This window comes from Ctenopharyngodon idella, chromosome 9 (genome assembly GCF_019924925.1).
Source record: "Ctenopharyngodon idella isolate HZGC_01 chromosome 9, HZGC01, whole genome shotgun sequence".
NCBI classification, from domain to species: Eukaryota; Metazoa; Chordata; class Actinopteri; order Cypriniformes; family Xenocyprididae; genus Ctenopharyngodon; species Ctenopharyngodon idella.
In genome coordinates, this window is record NC_067228.1 from 30,960,404 (window position 1) to 30,976,938 (window position 16,535).

General features: G+C 35.1%; 1 protein-coding gene across 7 annotated transcripts in view; it reads right to left on the reverse strand.

Annotated features, from left to right (window-relative positions):
• The window catches only part of fmnl2a (formin-like 2a), a 107,048-nt gene extending 93,742 nt beyond the window's left edge, over positions 1-13,306 (reverse strand). For 3 of the 7 annotated variants that reach the window (XM_051905899.1, XM_051905900.1, XM_051905902.1), the window contains exon 1: positions 12,920-13,305. In XM_051905899.1, the coding sequence (XP_051761859.1) occupies positions 12,920-13,033 (114 nt within the window). In that variant the 5' untranslated portion in view covers positions 13,034-13,305. Of the gene's footprint in view, positions 1-12,919 lie in introns of all 7 variants that reach the window. The other 4 variants (XM_051905901.1, XM_051905903.1, XM_051905904.1 and 1 more) reach the window with 2 other exon arrangements.
• Between the last annotated feature and the right edge of the window lie 3,229 nt (positions 13,307-16,535).

Consider the following 16,535-nt stretch of genomic DNA (forward strand, 5'->3'; position numbering starts at 1 on the left):
TTTAGCCTTTTATAGCTTTTTAAAACATTTTAACTTTATTAAAACATATACTATAATACTTTTATTTACTTTATAATACTTAAATTTTTTTTTGTAACAAATAGGGATGTCACTATACCAAAAATCTAGTAGTCGGTACTGATACCACCAAAAGTGCACAATACTCGATACCAAAGTCGATACCACGGTAAAAATATATAAAAATACAAATAAAACAAGGCTATTTTTTTTTCCAAGTAGGTCTAATAGTAGTAAGTAAAAATACCACAGAAATTGAATAATCAAATATAACATAACTCTGCATAGTCATAACTGTATAAATTAAATATAGATTAATCCTTATTAAAGCTTTTCTTTTGTTGTTTGATTATCATTTATAATACAGACAGCCAATAGTAGACAGTATCATATTTTAAAGACTGCTGTCACTAAGACCTAATGGATGGAGACAATATGCTGTTACACATGCTGTTCACATTCACATAACCAACGCGAATATACGCCAAGACGGGCATTTTTACATAACTGTGTGTGTATCTGAACGTTTATGTGTAATAAACCGTGAAAATTTGACACTCGCGAGAGGCGGCTATGTGTGTGCGCTTTGGTAGAACGCACTGACTGAAGACCGTCTCTCAGAGAGCGCGCGAGTAGTTTTTTCTCCCTAGGACATAGCTTACATTTTACCGTAATGTTCTTGCCTACCTGTGTCAAAAAAAGTGAAGTAATTGGATTATTTCCATTCTGCAAAACAGCCACTTGCTTCTGCCGACATCTTCAGACAGCGACTACGCAGCCAACTGGTTCGAAGTTGCGAACTCACACGCAACTCACTACAGCTAACATTTTAAAGAGGCAGCGTTCACTTTTACCTTCAGACGACAAATTTAGATTTTAAATTCAATATTGATTTAAACAGAACTGTTGAACTAATTTACAGTATGTAACGCAAGTACATTATAAGTAACTGTAACTGAATTACCTAAAAATGAACAGTAATCCATTACTTTACTTTTTCAGTGGATAAGTAATTTAATTACAGTAACGCCTTACACCCAACACTGATTTTTATACCTTTCAGACTTGCAGAGAGAGCAGAAAGTGTTTAATATAAAAGTGTTCATGTGTAGGTAAGATTGTACTAAAAATACACTACTGTTCAAAAGTTTGGGGTCGGTAAGATTTTTTAATGTTTTTGAAAGAAGTCTCTTGTGCTCACCAAGGCTGCATTTATTTGATACAATGATAAATATTATTACAATTTAAAAATTTAAAAATACTACAGTTTTGTTTTCTATTTTAATATATTTTAATATATTTTTAAATATATTAAAATTTTAAATAATTTTTAAAAAATTCCTGTGATGGCAAATCTGAATTTTCAGCATCATTACTTCAGTCTTCAGTGTCACATGATCCTTCAGAAATCATCGTAATATGCTGATTTGCTGCTCAAGAAACATTTATTCTTATTCATATATTCTCTGCTTAATATTTTTGTGGAAACCATTTTAATTGATGGACAGCTTTGATGAACAGAAATTTCAAAAGAGCAGAATTTATTTGAAAATGAAATATTTTGTAAGATTGTGAAAGTCTTATGATCAATTTAATGTCATTGCTGAATAAAAATATTAATTATTTAAATATTTAATATTAAATTATTAATTTCCTTTAAAAAAATATTAAACAGTAGTGTATTTTATCAAGTATCCTAAAATGAGCTTTATGTGGAAGCATCTAAATTAACTGGTTCTATTTAAGTCAAAATATTAATGACTGAATCAGATGAGGTAGATTGTTAATTAAGCTGCTAAGAACTGCACAGTTTTGCTCTTTGCTTTGTGCTGTTTAAATGAAATGCTGCATCATGTTTTGACTTGTTTTCTGTTGTCTGTATAAATATGAATGGTTAAATACACACAAGGAAGACAAGATCAAATGCAATTTATACTCAGTACTACAGTAACGTCATCACTATCCATCTGTTCAGTAAGTGGAAGATTTTCCAACTTTAATCTTAGGTTACAGGCAGCAAACCTAAGACTGAAATAATCTTCCAAAACACTTTAAATGCAGTCTGTACACTGAATTGATTGGACTTAAGTTGGGCTTACAGCTTTAACAAACTCTAACCAGAATATCAATAAAGTTCTGCTTTGCAAACACTGTAAATGTTGTTGTCAGAAGCACAACAGGCCCCGTTAAATCAGATATAACACTATTATGACATAGTTATGAGCTCACTGTGATGTAACGCTAATGTCACTGATTACATCTACTGTTTTCTACATATTGTCTGGCACCAGCGGTCACTCTTGACATTCTACGTACATAAGTTCCCTGTCTCCATTGTTGCTTACCAGCATGTTTGACAAATAATGGCCTTACTCTTCCAATGAACAATTGACATTTAAAAAAAAATACAGTAGACACATTAAATACACAATGGAGGATGTTAGTTGTCACAGAAACTATACGATTAAAAGTCAATTAAAAGTGTTTTATATGTTATAACTGATTCATTAAAATTTGTGTTGGTCAAAACAATGGTTTGATATTTTTGTATGTTACCTTAATTACTGTTTACAAGTGCAAAAACTACTAAATAGCAATAGCATGCAATGCATTATTATACTGATATGTTGCGGAAAATGGCAAAGTGGAAATGTTCAATATAGCTTTTTTTAAAGTCAAGACTTTAAGCTACTATATGTGCTTATACGTACATCCTTATTTGTTACTCAAACAAACATAGAGATATATCTTATTTTCTTTATAACTCAGTGAACACAGCTTAAACTGTGAAGTTTCTGTGTTCATTAGGATCATTCTCTCTATTTTTAACCAGAGCTAAATTCTCTGAGGGGATTCTGTAAAGCCTGTATAGGGGGGAAATCGCCCCTCTTTACAGGAAAAAACAGCCTCAGTGTTTAATTCACAGCATCTGGCTAACAAAAGAACGCTGACTGATCCTTTAATACCGGGCTCAAGACTCGGCTCACTCTGTGTGGCCCGCACACCGCTCGAAAGAACGGCCTTCCCTTCTCTTCAGATGATTAAACATCAAGACAATCAAACTGAGAGATCAAATGAGGCTCCTTTTTGCATCAATCACAATCACAGTTGAATGAGGCAACTGTGGTAACCATGATACGAAAATCACTACAACATGTACTCTGGAAAAGAAGACAATCACAAACTAGATCTCTGTTAATGCCTCAATTGTTTCTCCTAGACAATAATGAGATTCATTTGAGAGCAAATGGAGAAAAAGACCTCACATGAGTTTCTCAAGAGTTCTCAAAACTGCTCAGATTTGCTGAAGTCTGTAGTCAGAAGTAAGAGCAAACTATAATAATATGAGCGCAAACATTTCTCATCTAATAGTTTCAAGAGCAAATTTTGTGAGCTATACCATCTACATTAATTCTAAAGCTCTAACCTCTTAGGGCGTATCTGGTATCTGGTCCATTTCTCATTGTTTAATTAAAAAAAAAAAAAATTCATGTTAAAGTAATTTTCTGAACTCAGGAGAGCACCAGTGAACTGCTGTGAGTCCACTTGGTATGAGGTATGAGTCCTAATGTGTGGAAGTACAGGCCCGTTCACACTAAGGATGATAAATATAACCGCAATTAAATTTTGAATAATCTATAACCCAAATAATCTATACCACTAATCTATCTTTAATCAAAATTAATCAACATTTAATAACCCGTTCTATTTTAATTAGAATAGCAGAGTCACACCACAACTTCAACTACAACAACACAGAACAATAAAGTGCCTTCAGGAAAGCATTCTTTGCATCTCTTACAAAACATTCAGTCATTATGCACATGTACTGTAATGATCCCACTAGTACTCACAGTGGTACTTATGTTGATGATGCAAGCATTCCACAATTTTGACCTAAAAGTATAATATATGCAATTTAACCAGGTGTAAAAATAGCTTTACTCTATATCAACAACAAGTGTCTCATTTGTGTCTATTTTTGTTAGTCCTTAGAGCGACAGCTAAGACAAAGTATACTTATTATGAAATATAACTAAGAACTCTACTAAGTCTTTTTTTCTGGGGAAACAAACGATTCTCTTGGTGAAATAAACAATGTAAAACCAGTCTTTTTCACTCTGGCTCATGGGTTATCGATTTTTTTTTTTTTTTTTTTTGTAGAATCCCTTAGACGTAAAATATTTACTTAAAGTACCCATGGAAACTTTAAATTCTCGGTGAACTGGAAGTTGCAACCTACTTTACTTCAGCATTGGGACTCATTTTCCAAGTGAAACACAATATTGAATGAGAAAAATAGAGGGCATGGCATTTATTTTTTATTTTTTTGTAAATCAACTTGCACGGATGAATTGTTCGTCACAAGACTAGTAATGTGCACTAACAAAGTAAATAGGGTCAATATTGATTTCATGCCGACTTTAAGTTAATATTTCAATAATTTAGCGACATTCACGGTTCTCTGATGTCGGTTAATGGTCACATGATATGCAAGTAAACAGATACAATATTTAATCTTTTTTAATAAATGTTTTATTTTGATTGTTTTTATTTAAAATGATTTATATTGTATATTGGGCTGCACGACTGCCAAAAAATGAAACAGCAATTATGCTGTCATATATTTTAATATATATTTGAACTGGTATTATTAGTATTATTATTGATTTTACTCTAATTATAACAAAAAAAAATTTATGACATAAATATATTACTGTTGTAAATTATAATATAATCGGGCTGCAACTAACGATTATTTTGATAATTGATTAGTTGGCCGATTATTTCTTTGATTAATCGGATAAAAGGACCAATTTTCTTTTTTATTTTATTTTATTGACAAATCCACATCCTGCCTAATGCTGTCCTTCAAACAAAAGTGCCAACTGAATGCTATGAAATATCTATATGCAAAAGACCTATGAGGCAAAAAGACCATTTAAATCCCTACATTAAAAATGAAGATGATAATAAAGGAAAACAAAAACACAAACTCAGTGTTACTGAGCTCAACTGATAAGAGTAATGTTCTGCAGGAACAAACACATTCACGGACACAGTAACCTGTTACAGTTTTTTTCTTTACCCTGTAAATGTAAGAAAAGTCTTATATCCCTTTACAGTTACCACTCTCATAAAATACTTGAGTTACATGTTGACTTTTAAAACTAAATTAAACGTCCAACAGATATTTCAGCAAAATGAATATTTGTGCGCTGAATATTAATTGTCTCCCTCTCTAATGCGTCCCGTTGATGCACGCCGGCGCTTATTCAGTAAAGTTTAAAGATTAATGCAGACTGTCAGGACGAGCTTTCGTGCAAAATGGAAATACTCACGAGAATTTGTATCACATACAGATAAGGATACCGTAAAATGAAAGTTTTGCGCTGAGGAAACATATCGCACATTAAACAGCACACGCATCTGTCAAATTAAGCGCCTGACATGGCAGGCCATGTCAAACATTATGCTAATGCATTAGCTTGAAGCTTAAAATAAAGAATTCTAGTTTAAGAATTCTAGTTTAATAAAGAAGTTTTGGGCAGTTTGGATCATGTACCTTTCCCACAGCAGCTCACTCTGTTTCCTCTATTTTAGATGCATTTTGTCCATAGAAATGCATTATTCTGTGGTGTAATTTGACGCGACTGGCGGACATTTTCCGTGCACGGTGGGCAGACGTGACTAATCGATAATAACATTCGTTTTCGATGATTTTCATTATTGATTTTATTGATTTGTTGTTGCAGCCCTATAATAATAATAGTAAATACTTTAGGACTAATATTTTGACTAAAATTCTTCACTTTCACTTGTAAACTTCTGTCCACAAAAATGTTGGAAATGATGCAAATGTGTAAATAAAGTGAACCTAGTGCACATTGTGCTCCCAAATGCATGTTAAACTCACAGCACATGCAGAGATGCTGAAAACACCTATTACTATGAAAGCAGTGCCGCGCATCACTCCAAAACACACACAAACTATATACTTAATTCAACTAAATCTGATAATCCCACTTTAATCAGATTATTTGTGCAGCCCCATTTATTTATTTTAATTTTACGTTTGATTTAATTAATTTGATTTCATTAACTCACAAACCCCCTGCAGTTCCCTCATGAACCCCCAGGGGTTTGCGAAACCTGGTCTGGCTAATAGCATTGTTAAGCAATCATTTGATTTGAAGGTTTAACCCCGCAATATTCACACACAACACAAAAACAGGCTCAAATAACACTCAAGGCATAATAAAGGAGAACAAATGTATTAACCCACTGATTAAAACCAGGGTTTTTGATTATGTGATCTGTGAAAATCAGTAATAAAATCCCATTCGCTCAACCAGAATCCTTTAAAAGAGAGAGGTTGTTAACACAGCATTTCCACTGAGGGATTCATGGAAAAACTACTGCATTTTTACAGATATAAGTCACCTTCCACAGCCCAATGAGAAACGTTACACAGTAAGCCAACACGTGACTCATATTAGGGGGCTTGGTGGTCTAGATTTTTCCAGCTGATAGAAAATCGAATGTCTGACTTTACAATGGTGTATTTAGGGACACATTGCATAAAGTGTGTGTAAGATGAGGTGGACAAACACCACAATTCACTTATAAACAGAGCCATCTGTGCATGGGTTTAGTCAAGCTCATGAGGTCATTTTTAAAGGGTAAATGTGATTGTAAAATAATTTTATCTTCTCTTTTTAATCTTGAATTTTGCCTCCTTTAAAGAAAAATGACTTGGTTCCATCAAGGTCAGTCTTGTGTTTTGGAACAACCCTGTTGTTTCTCAGATTAATTACTCATGGCAAACCTGGCTGTCTTTTTACAAGCAATAAACTTGCCTTGTGAGACACATTCCTCTTTAAAGCCATAGTGAAACCCATCATCGTTCTTTACCATGCAGAAATGGTGAACAGACGCATGTGACTGCTATGGAAACCAAACTAATGCCCGGCTGTGCATTTGAGTCTGGGAGCCGTTACTTAATCGCAAACAAGGTTGCGACTAGGTTTTACATTTAAATAGAGACATACTAGCTGGATCTATCCCAGCCAGAAGTAAGCTTAATTATTCCCAAACTATTCTCAAAGAAATAAGACCTTTGGATAAAGTTTGAAACTGATACCAAGGATTCAACAAGCAACTGAATATCTGTTAATAAATCACTGTGACTGGAAATGAGATTATTTGAGTGGATAAAAAGTGAATTTTATAATGTTTAATATTTTCTCATATCCCAGTGTAATGTGCAACTACTGTATAATTAAGCCATAGGTTTATTACCTCTGAAAAGTGTGAATATCAAAACATGTTTGCTTTAGCTTCCAAACCAGCCCAACACAGCATGTTTGACTCACCTAATGCTGTGAGTTTAGTAAGGGACTATACCTGTTTATCCCAATCAATAACACTGGGCCCTTTAAATGTGAAGGGTGTCATTTTGCTCCACTAGACCTGTGAATGATTCACTTATAGTTGTCTCTGCACATGATAAACTGGCATAAGAGAAAATATTTTGACATCAAAAACATTACACACACATAAAACACAACCTTCAGAACAAAACGAAAGGGAAACAGCAAACATTCTCAATTTCATGGCCAAGGTCACATACTGTGTTCTTGTGATATATGAACAGTATTGCAGCATGAACCATGCAACAAGAATAAGGAGGTTTTCTTAGTGGACATTAGTTAGACCCTGCCTTCACTGTATTACAAAAGTCTTTCCCTGCTACTGGAGACCCAACGTCCTGCAGAGAGTCCGACTGGTAACCCGAAGGTAGTGGGTTCGAGTCTCAATACTGATGTGCCCTTGAGCAAGGCACTTAACCCCCAATTGCTCCCTGGGCACCACAGCAAAAAAACAAATAAAAAAAATAAAAATAAAAAAAGGCTGCCCACTGCTCTGGGTGTGTGTGTCTACAGTTTGCAGTTTCCATGACAGAGTTTAAGATAAATTTATTCATTACTACTGGAGCTGCCATTTCAAATAATTATTAAACAGTGAGAACAAACTAGGCAAAAGCGGCAGTCCTTCCGGCGTACTCAGTGTCCGAATTTGCTCACTCACTTTCATTTACTCCCTCAAGTGAAATATATTAGTGGACTAATGTAGGGAATATTGAATGAGCGTATAGGGGGCGATTTCGGAAACAGCTTGGGTTTCCGAAAGCAAGGATAAAGACCTCTGCTGTCAAAAGCTGTCACTGGGGAGGTACCCTTTCAAAAAGTACACCTTTGTACCTAAAGAGTGCATATTAGTACCTCAAAGGTATATATTGGTACCAAAAGTACATATTAGAACATTTGAAAGGGTACCGTCCCAGTGACAGCTTCTGTACCTTTTTTTTTTTTTTTTCTGAGAGTGTGTAGTAGATGAGTAATATTACAAGTATTGTGGCACTTTCCATGAAAGTGGCACTCTTTGGTATACCGTAACACATTTTCTTTTAATAAACAACACAACAATTATAAAATAATTATCATTAACTATAAAAATAGAAAAAAACTTAAAAATTAAATAATTAGGCTAAATCCGCAACTGCGTAACTTTCTACCATTTCAATCATTCTGATGTTTGACTTATTTTTAATTTTAACATTTTGTATATTCAATTCTGGTGTTTATTTAATGTCTATTTCTAGCACACAATTTTTGGGTTGAAATCTGTATTTTACACAGAATTAGACAAGTTTTAAAAAGCGCAAACCTAAAATGAATGAGTCTGACCTCATGAATTGGACCGTTAACATTTTCTACAAACTTTCAGCCAAGATCAAAGTTTGACCTAAAAGAACCTTAAACATACACAGAATCCCTGACTAATGTCAGAAGCTAACTACTGGAATAAAAAAGTGCCAACACCACAAAACATTATGAGCTGAAAATCATTCTGACCCAGTTGGACCCGAAACATCTTTCCATCACCTTAAAGCAAGCTAAGAACAGAGCAAACAGCTACTTATGAAGTCTAAGAGCTTGTAAGAAGCATCATAAAAGCAGTTTAAGAAATATCACCTGTACTGCCCAAACTAGCATGCACTTACATGCACTTCATATCTCGTTACAGACCACAGAAATTACACAGTTCAGCTTGCTAAACAGTAGGTATATGTATACATATTTTTCCTCTTGGTTTATTGCAGGGCTAAAACATATAAATATCCAATTGTATTCTAGGTGTTAGTCTGTGTGCACTAAGTTGTACTCTATCAATATACAGTAACTGCACAAATAGTTATAATTCAGAGTTGTATTTGCTGTAATTGATCAACTTGAACCCAGTGGAGATAACAATACCTGGCTTGTGGCCCCCAGAATTTAAAAATCAGACCTTCGTCTTCTATATATTAATCATCATATTTTCCTCTCAGAATGATCTGTGGATGAAAGCAGCACTCAAACAGAAGTCGATCGTTAAAAGGATCTTTCTCAGTCAGTAAGGCAAGTACTGGAAGGGTCTGTGGGTTGCCACGCACCAGGGCTTTAATAGCAGTAAATACCACTCAAAGCTGCGATTACAGTGCTAAAGTGTTCCTAATGCCTCAGCCAAGAAAAAAGACATCATCCCTATGTGCGCCCGCTGCCAGTCTCTGACAGGACACTTTTCACAGGGAGACGTGTGCTCTATTGCTGATAGTTTGACTGTACATGAGGGCTTTTCAAAAGGCTGTTTTACAATCAGTTAAGCATAAAAACATGACATGCCCTTTTAATTCTTCATAACTTCAAATGAACTCTCCAGGTTTATTCAAAGTGGCAACTAGACAATGTACAGGTTAAATATTTTTTGTATTCCTGCATAAATTTGACCTACATTCTTATAAAAAGTGCCCAGAAACCAATAACGCAAAAATTCTCTGTATTTTTCACTTATTATTGACAAAAAGATATATAAGTAAATAGCTGTTGGAGAAAGAAATTAACTTTTAGGAACTTCTAACAGTTAAAACCCTACGTGAGTGTACAGTATGTGGGAAAATATAGATATACTTGTATCCAACTTTGCATATAAAGCTTTAAATTTAGCTGTAAATTTAATAGTGGAAATATAAATTACGGCAAATATCTGTAAAACAACAGATAAATGTCAAAACAGGAAAATTCTGTAAAAAATACAGACCATTACCTGTAAAATTACATTTATTTTTAGCAGTGTAGTACTATAACTTTGTATTGTTCTGTTACCACTGTAGTTCCACACAAAAAAACATGGTTATTATTCATAAGGGACAGATGCTGATAGCTAGTCAAAACAGTGGCATTTGCTCTGTGTGATATGTATCAAGACCATGAGAGGCAGGTGATCGTAAAACCCAAAGATTAGGAATAAGAGCTTCCAATCTGCTCTAACCAGACAGTGACGTCAGCCACAACAGACCAGGATTCATCTGCCTGTGACTCGAAGCAATTACCACAACAAGAATACTGTGACTACTATTAAACGACCACAACAAAAAAGACAGCAAGTCACCGACTCAGAGAGAGAAGGTGGTGGCCAAACAAATAGAGACCGAGAGAGAGTTTTCTCCTTAAGGATACTGAATGGAAACTACTCGTTTGGCTTCCTCAATTGGTAAAATAACCACAGCCTGAGGCTCTGCGAAAGAAAGAGACCAAACCAACTCCATTTTCTTAGAAACTGACCGAGCTCCCCCATTCTGCCACTAGCTGCTTTCCCTGAAGAAACCTGCAGCTCTCTGAATAGTGTGTGTGAGAGTGTGTTAATTGAAAGGGTTTGTCTAGTGTTTAGTGAAGCATTAGCTCTGACCTACATTTATATGTCCCCATAAAACCAGGCCTAGCAGACGGCCAGAACTCTACACAGCACACTTCAGGTAGCTGAATACTAATCTAATACATTCCTTGCATTCTTCAGTCAAAGGACTGTAGATTCCGACTTCATGACATCATTTCCTGTGCCATGTTCAAGTCAGTATTAAGCTAAAAAGAAGTAGGTGAGTAGGGGATGTTTGGAAACAGCTGTTCTAGACAAAGAGAGTTTAAACAAATGATCACATGAAGGTGTAATCTGTCCTGACAACAGCCATTTAATACTTAATATTAAACAACAAGCTAATTTGCATTAGACATATGGGTATTTGATTCTCTGGAAAGCAGAAGAGAGACAGAAGAGAGACAACACATCTAGACCTCTCAGGGCAAAATATCTTAAAGAGTCCCTCATCAGCACTTTCAGCCCCAATGACACGGCCATTTTAACACATTTATAAAGAAAATGACATTAAACTGAAATAATAATAAACACAATAGCTTTTGCTCTATCATCCCAGATGAAGTTATTTACAATAGGTTACTGAACATCTTTCAAAGTTAACCAGACAGACACACATGAATCTCAAACATCCCCACACACAAAAAAAATGTTAACAAAAAGTACTACAGCTTTTTGGAAATTGTATCAGTGTAGTGCCATGGAAGTCTTTGAAGCACCAGTAAATAATACTTTGACATGTAAATATGATAATTAATCTCAAGTACTATTGTATTATCTGATACCATCACTCTACCATGGAACTGTCCATCACCAGTCACTGTATAACTAATAAACTTTAACAAAACTTATTTACAAAAGAAATGTAAATAAATAAAAGAACAACTACCATAAAGTTAGAATAGAATTATTTTGATTGTAAATAAACAACTATAACCAAGTTAATAGAATAGAATAGAATAGAATAGAACAGAATAGAATCGAAAGTAAAACGGCAAAGTACACACCTCTTATGTCTACAAAACAGATACATTTGAAAGTAAATAAATAAAAGTACAACTACTACCAAGTTTAGTATAGAATAGAATAGAATAGAATAGAAGCAAAAGTAAAACAGCAAAGTAAGCATCTCTTATGTCTACAAAACAGATACATTTGAAAGTAAATAAATAAAAAAACAACTACTACCAAGTTTAGTATAGAATAGAATATAGAATAGAATAGAATTGCAGCAGAAGTATAATGACAAAGTAAGCATTTCATGTCTATAGAATAGAATCGCAGCAACAGTAAAACAGCAAAGCATCTCTTATATGTCTACACAATAGATCCATACACATTTAAAGTAGATAAAGAACAACTACTACTAAGTTTAGAATAGAATAGAATAACAGCAAACAGTACAATCACAAAAAACATCTCTATATGTCCACAAAACAGATCCATATACTTTTGATTGTAAATAAATAAACAACTACTACCAAGTTAATAGAACAGAACAGAATAGAAGCAAAAGTAAAACAGCCAAGTAAGCATCTCGTCTACAAAACAGATACATTTTTTAAAGTAAATAAATAAAAGAACTACTACCAAGTTTAGAATAGAATAGAATAGAATAGAATAGAATAGAATAACAGCAAACAGTACAATGGCAAAGTAAACATCTCTATATGTCTACAAAACGGATCCATATACTTTTGATTGTAAATAAAAAACAACTACTATCAAGTTAATAGAATAGAATTGCAGAAGTAAAACGACAAAGTAAGCATCTCATGTCTATAGAATAGAATCGCAGCAACAGTAAAACAGCAAAGCATCTCTTGTCTACAATATAGATCCATATACATTTGAAAGTAGATAAATAAAAGAACAACTACTACCAAGTTGAATAGAATAGAACAGAACAGAATCACAGCAAAAGTAAAACGGCAACGTATTCATCTCTTATATGTCTACAAAACGGGTCCATATACATTTGAAAGTACATAAAGAACAACTACTACCAAGTTTAGAATAGAATAGAATAGAATAGAATAGAATCGAATCGAATAGAATAGAATAGAAATAAGGAAATTAAAAACTTTAAGTGCACTTTTTTTTTCTTGTTGTTCGGCTTATAATCGTTAAGATAATTATTACAGACCAGAACGAGCGCAAATCTCTCCTCCAGCTCCGCCGGCTCGGGCATGGGCAGTTTGAGGGGCATGTGGTGTCCTCGGGGGTCAGTGTGTTGGTTCATACTCCCAGCGTTCCCCATCTCTCCTCCAGTATAATCACACTCTTATTCTGCGGGTTTGTCCTGTATGTGTCCAGTATCCGTTTTCACTGTCTGTCCGACTTTATCTGAGCTTGAACACTTCATGGAGGTCAGCAGCAGGGTCTGTGAGCAGCTGCATTATAACTTCACACAGGCAACAAAAACGCAAATAACGTGCCCTATTCGCATATTGCACAATGTCCGCACCACTCCCAGTGAGATCTTGTGCTCTTCATGATTCAGTCTCTGAAACGCACTTCAATGGACAACTACAGGCACAGTCGCTTCAACTCCTCCCCGCACGCGGATTTACCAATCCTACTAAGACGAAGGCTTTGCTTATGAATAAAACATGACGTCCGTTTGGTAGGCGTAGCTGGTTGACTGCAAGCCAGATACACTGATAGTCCCAAAAACATTGTCAACAATCCTGTGGATTAATAATTTATTTTCTCTTTAAAACATACACAGATAAAAGGAATACAATTCAATAAAAACATTTAGCTCGCTTTACTTTTTTTTTTTCCAGCGAACAATAACAAACAAGACTGAGAAGAATGTCTCAGGGGGAATTATTGAAGTTACAAATAATTAAAACTCACACATCTTATTTTATTTTATAACGGCATATTCTTTGTTACTTTTAACTTTGACTCTCTGTTTTTACGTTTTGAGCCACACTGTAAAAAAAATATTTTCATGATTTATCACATTTTGTTATTTGTAAAAATCAACTTAGATAATTAATGTTGTTCAGATGAGTTTCTGTTGATTAAACCAATCACCTTCATTGTATTAACTGAATTTTTTTAATTCAATGAACTATGTAACTTACTTTTTTAAGTTAATCCAACAATTATTTTTTACAGTGTATTGGAAATAATTTTTCGTTGAGAGTAGTTACTGCTATGTCAGAGATCTTGACCCCCCCCAAATATTTGTTGTTGTAAACAAAACAAAACAAAACAAAACAAAACAAAACAAAGGCAATTGTGACTATATTTTTAAAGTTATGTCTTCATTTCTCATAAATTGCTCCTTTATTTTGCACAGTAATGCTAAATACCCAGGGATGTTGATCTGTCTCCCAGAAGAGAAAGCCTGTACATTTAAGCACACATCTCTTGAAAGTGAATTTGGTCAACACTAGCACTCGTAGATAGATACATCATTTGCCAGCTACTTTACAACAGTCTTTACAACGATCCTTTCATCATTACAGTCATCTCCATCTCAACAATGATGGCACTGTGTGTCATACTGATACTGTGAGGTTAAATGATGGGAAATCGCCATCTCCATCACCATCACCATCACCATCGTCATCACATTAAATGCTTTCTGCACTTTAAAACACATGAGTGTTAATGAATTCTTGTGAACTCCAACTGTGACAGGATAGACCAGAGAAAAGAGAAAAGAGACACAGGCAGTCCACAGCTGCTGAAACCTAAGACGCTGAGAGAGACCTTCAGAGGCCCAAGTGCACTACAAGGACTTATAAAATGCCAAAAATAAAGGAGGAAGAATAAAATCTCTGTTGCGGGACAGATTTAGCTAAATTTGTCTGTGAGCCAGATGAAGGAAGCAATGTTCTTAAACTCCATATCATACAGGGACAGAACACAGAGACGACATTGTGCAGAGTGATGCCACACGTTTCAAATCATGATTTTACTATGACCCAGACAGGAGTTGAACTCATTTGTGCTCATATGTTGTGTTAGTTACAGGCCCTCTCAATACTGGGTTTATACATGGTTTGTCGATTAGTAAACTTTTAGGAGGGGGGAAAAAAAAAATAATTCATTCATTCATTCATTCATTTATTTTTGTTGTCCCCAATACTGACGTCACCATCATACTGGAATTTTTACACTACAAATGAGTTCTGAAGAAAGTTATAGCTAACTTGTTGGGTTAAAAGTCCAACTTTTTTCCAAACACGGAAAATGTTATTAGCAAGCACACATTATAGCCTACCAAATCCACTTTGGTTGATCAAGGTCATAATTAGATCTTTAATCCAAGACATGTGATAAATATTTTAACAAAGTCTCATTTAGTCTTATAAAAAGTGCAAATGTAATGTTTTACATTAAGGTTGCAGAATTGTTGTATGTCAAAATAGATTATCTTGAGATGACAAGTGGGGAAAGTGTAAAAGAAAGACCTTGAATTTATCGTTGTGACACCACAGCGCCATCTAGTGAAGAGAGTAATTCAGTTGCCAGTTTTTACTTGTTTTCCACTAGACAAAGAGAAACGAGATTTAATCAACTTAATGCCACTAACTACATTTCAGGATGTTTCCAATCCTATTAAGAAATATGAAATTCTCATAAATAAATAAATCTTATTTTACATGTCAGAGTCTATTTCTTATGTAACCAAAAGATACCAGTTGATTTTTTTCATTTTACTTTATTTCATTTTACTTATTGTACATTTTATATTTTCCTTGTGTAGCAACTTTATTTTTGTTAAAAATTAACAAAACTTAAATAATGAGTCAATATCCTTCTTAAAAAAAGTATTTTTGTCTTACCCTGATTCACTATGTTAAGCCTATTTTCGAGAGAAATTGCGTACATACGTCACTGGCATGTGCGTGTCTCGTCATATCTGTAAATAGAGAATAGTTTCTCTGGCTATTTTGACGAGTGGTGTCGGAGTAGCGGAGGTTAGTTGTCATTGTCACACAATGAGCGAGAAAGGTTGACATGGAGCACGCTAAATCTTGAACCAAAGCCACTGGAAGGCAAGCCTGCAACCTTTAGCCAAAAAAGCGTAACGGCTAATGCTAACACTCCGGCCGTGGCGGTCTATGGTGGCGGTAAGCAGGGAAGGAGACCAGAGGCGGTACGCAAGGAAGGAGATTATTACACGATAGGCTGAGAGGTGCTGCATGTGATTAAATTAGCCATTACACTTTCTCCAATGGTAAGAACAAAGAGTACAGAACCCAAGAGGAGACACTTTGATATTTTTTGGGTAACAGCCACTAGATGGCGCTCCGGTAGCGCGGCTGCCATTATGGGGTGAAAATACTAACTGGACCATAGAATCCTTCACATCTTACGCACCAAAAATCTGCGAATTTCACTGCCAAATCAGAAGCGTAATAGAACAGTTTTTCAAATTATTGATAGCTTTTCTCGATGGCTCACCTTGGAAGATTCCGATCAGGAGGGACCTCCTGTCTCAGGCGGGGGGCACGATTCTCCATCCCCGTCCAGAAATGTGGAATCTGTGGGTTTGGCCTCTGAGGGGGCCAAACTCATAGAGGCTGGTCTCTCAACTGAGGTTTTAGAGACCATTCTTCAATCCAGAGCTCCTTCCACGAGGAAACTATACGCCTTGAAGTGGAAACTTTTCACTTCCTGGTGTCAAGAACGGAAGTTGGATCCAGTCTACTGCCCGATAGGTTTGGTACTTGAGTTCCTACAGTGCCGCTTCTCATCTGGGTTAACCCCCTCTACACTTAAAGTATATGTCTCAA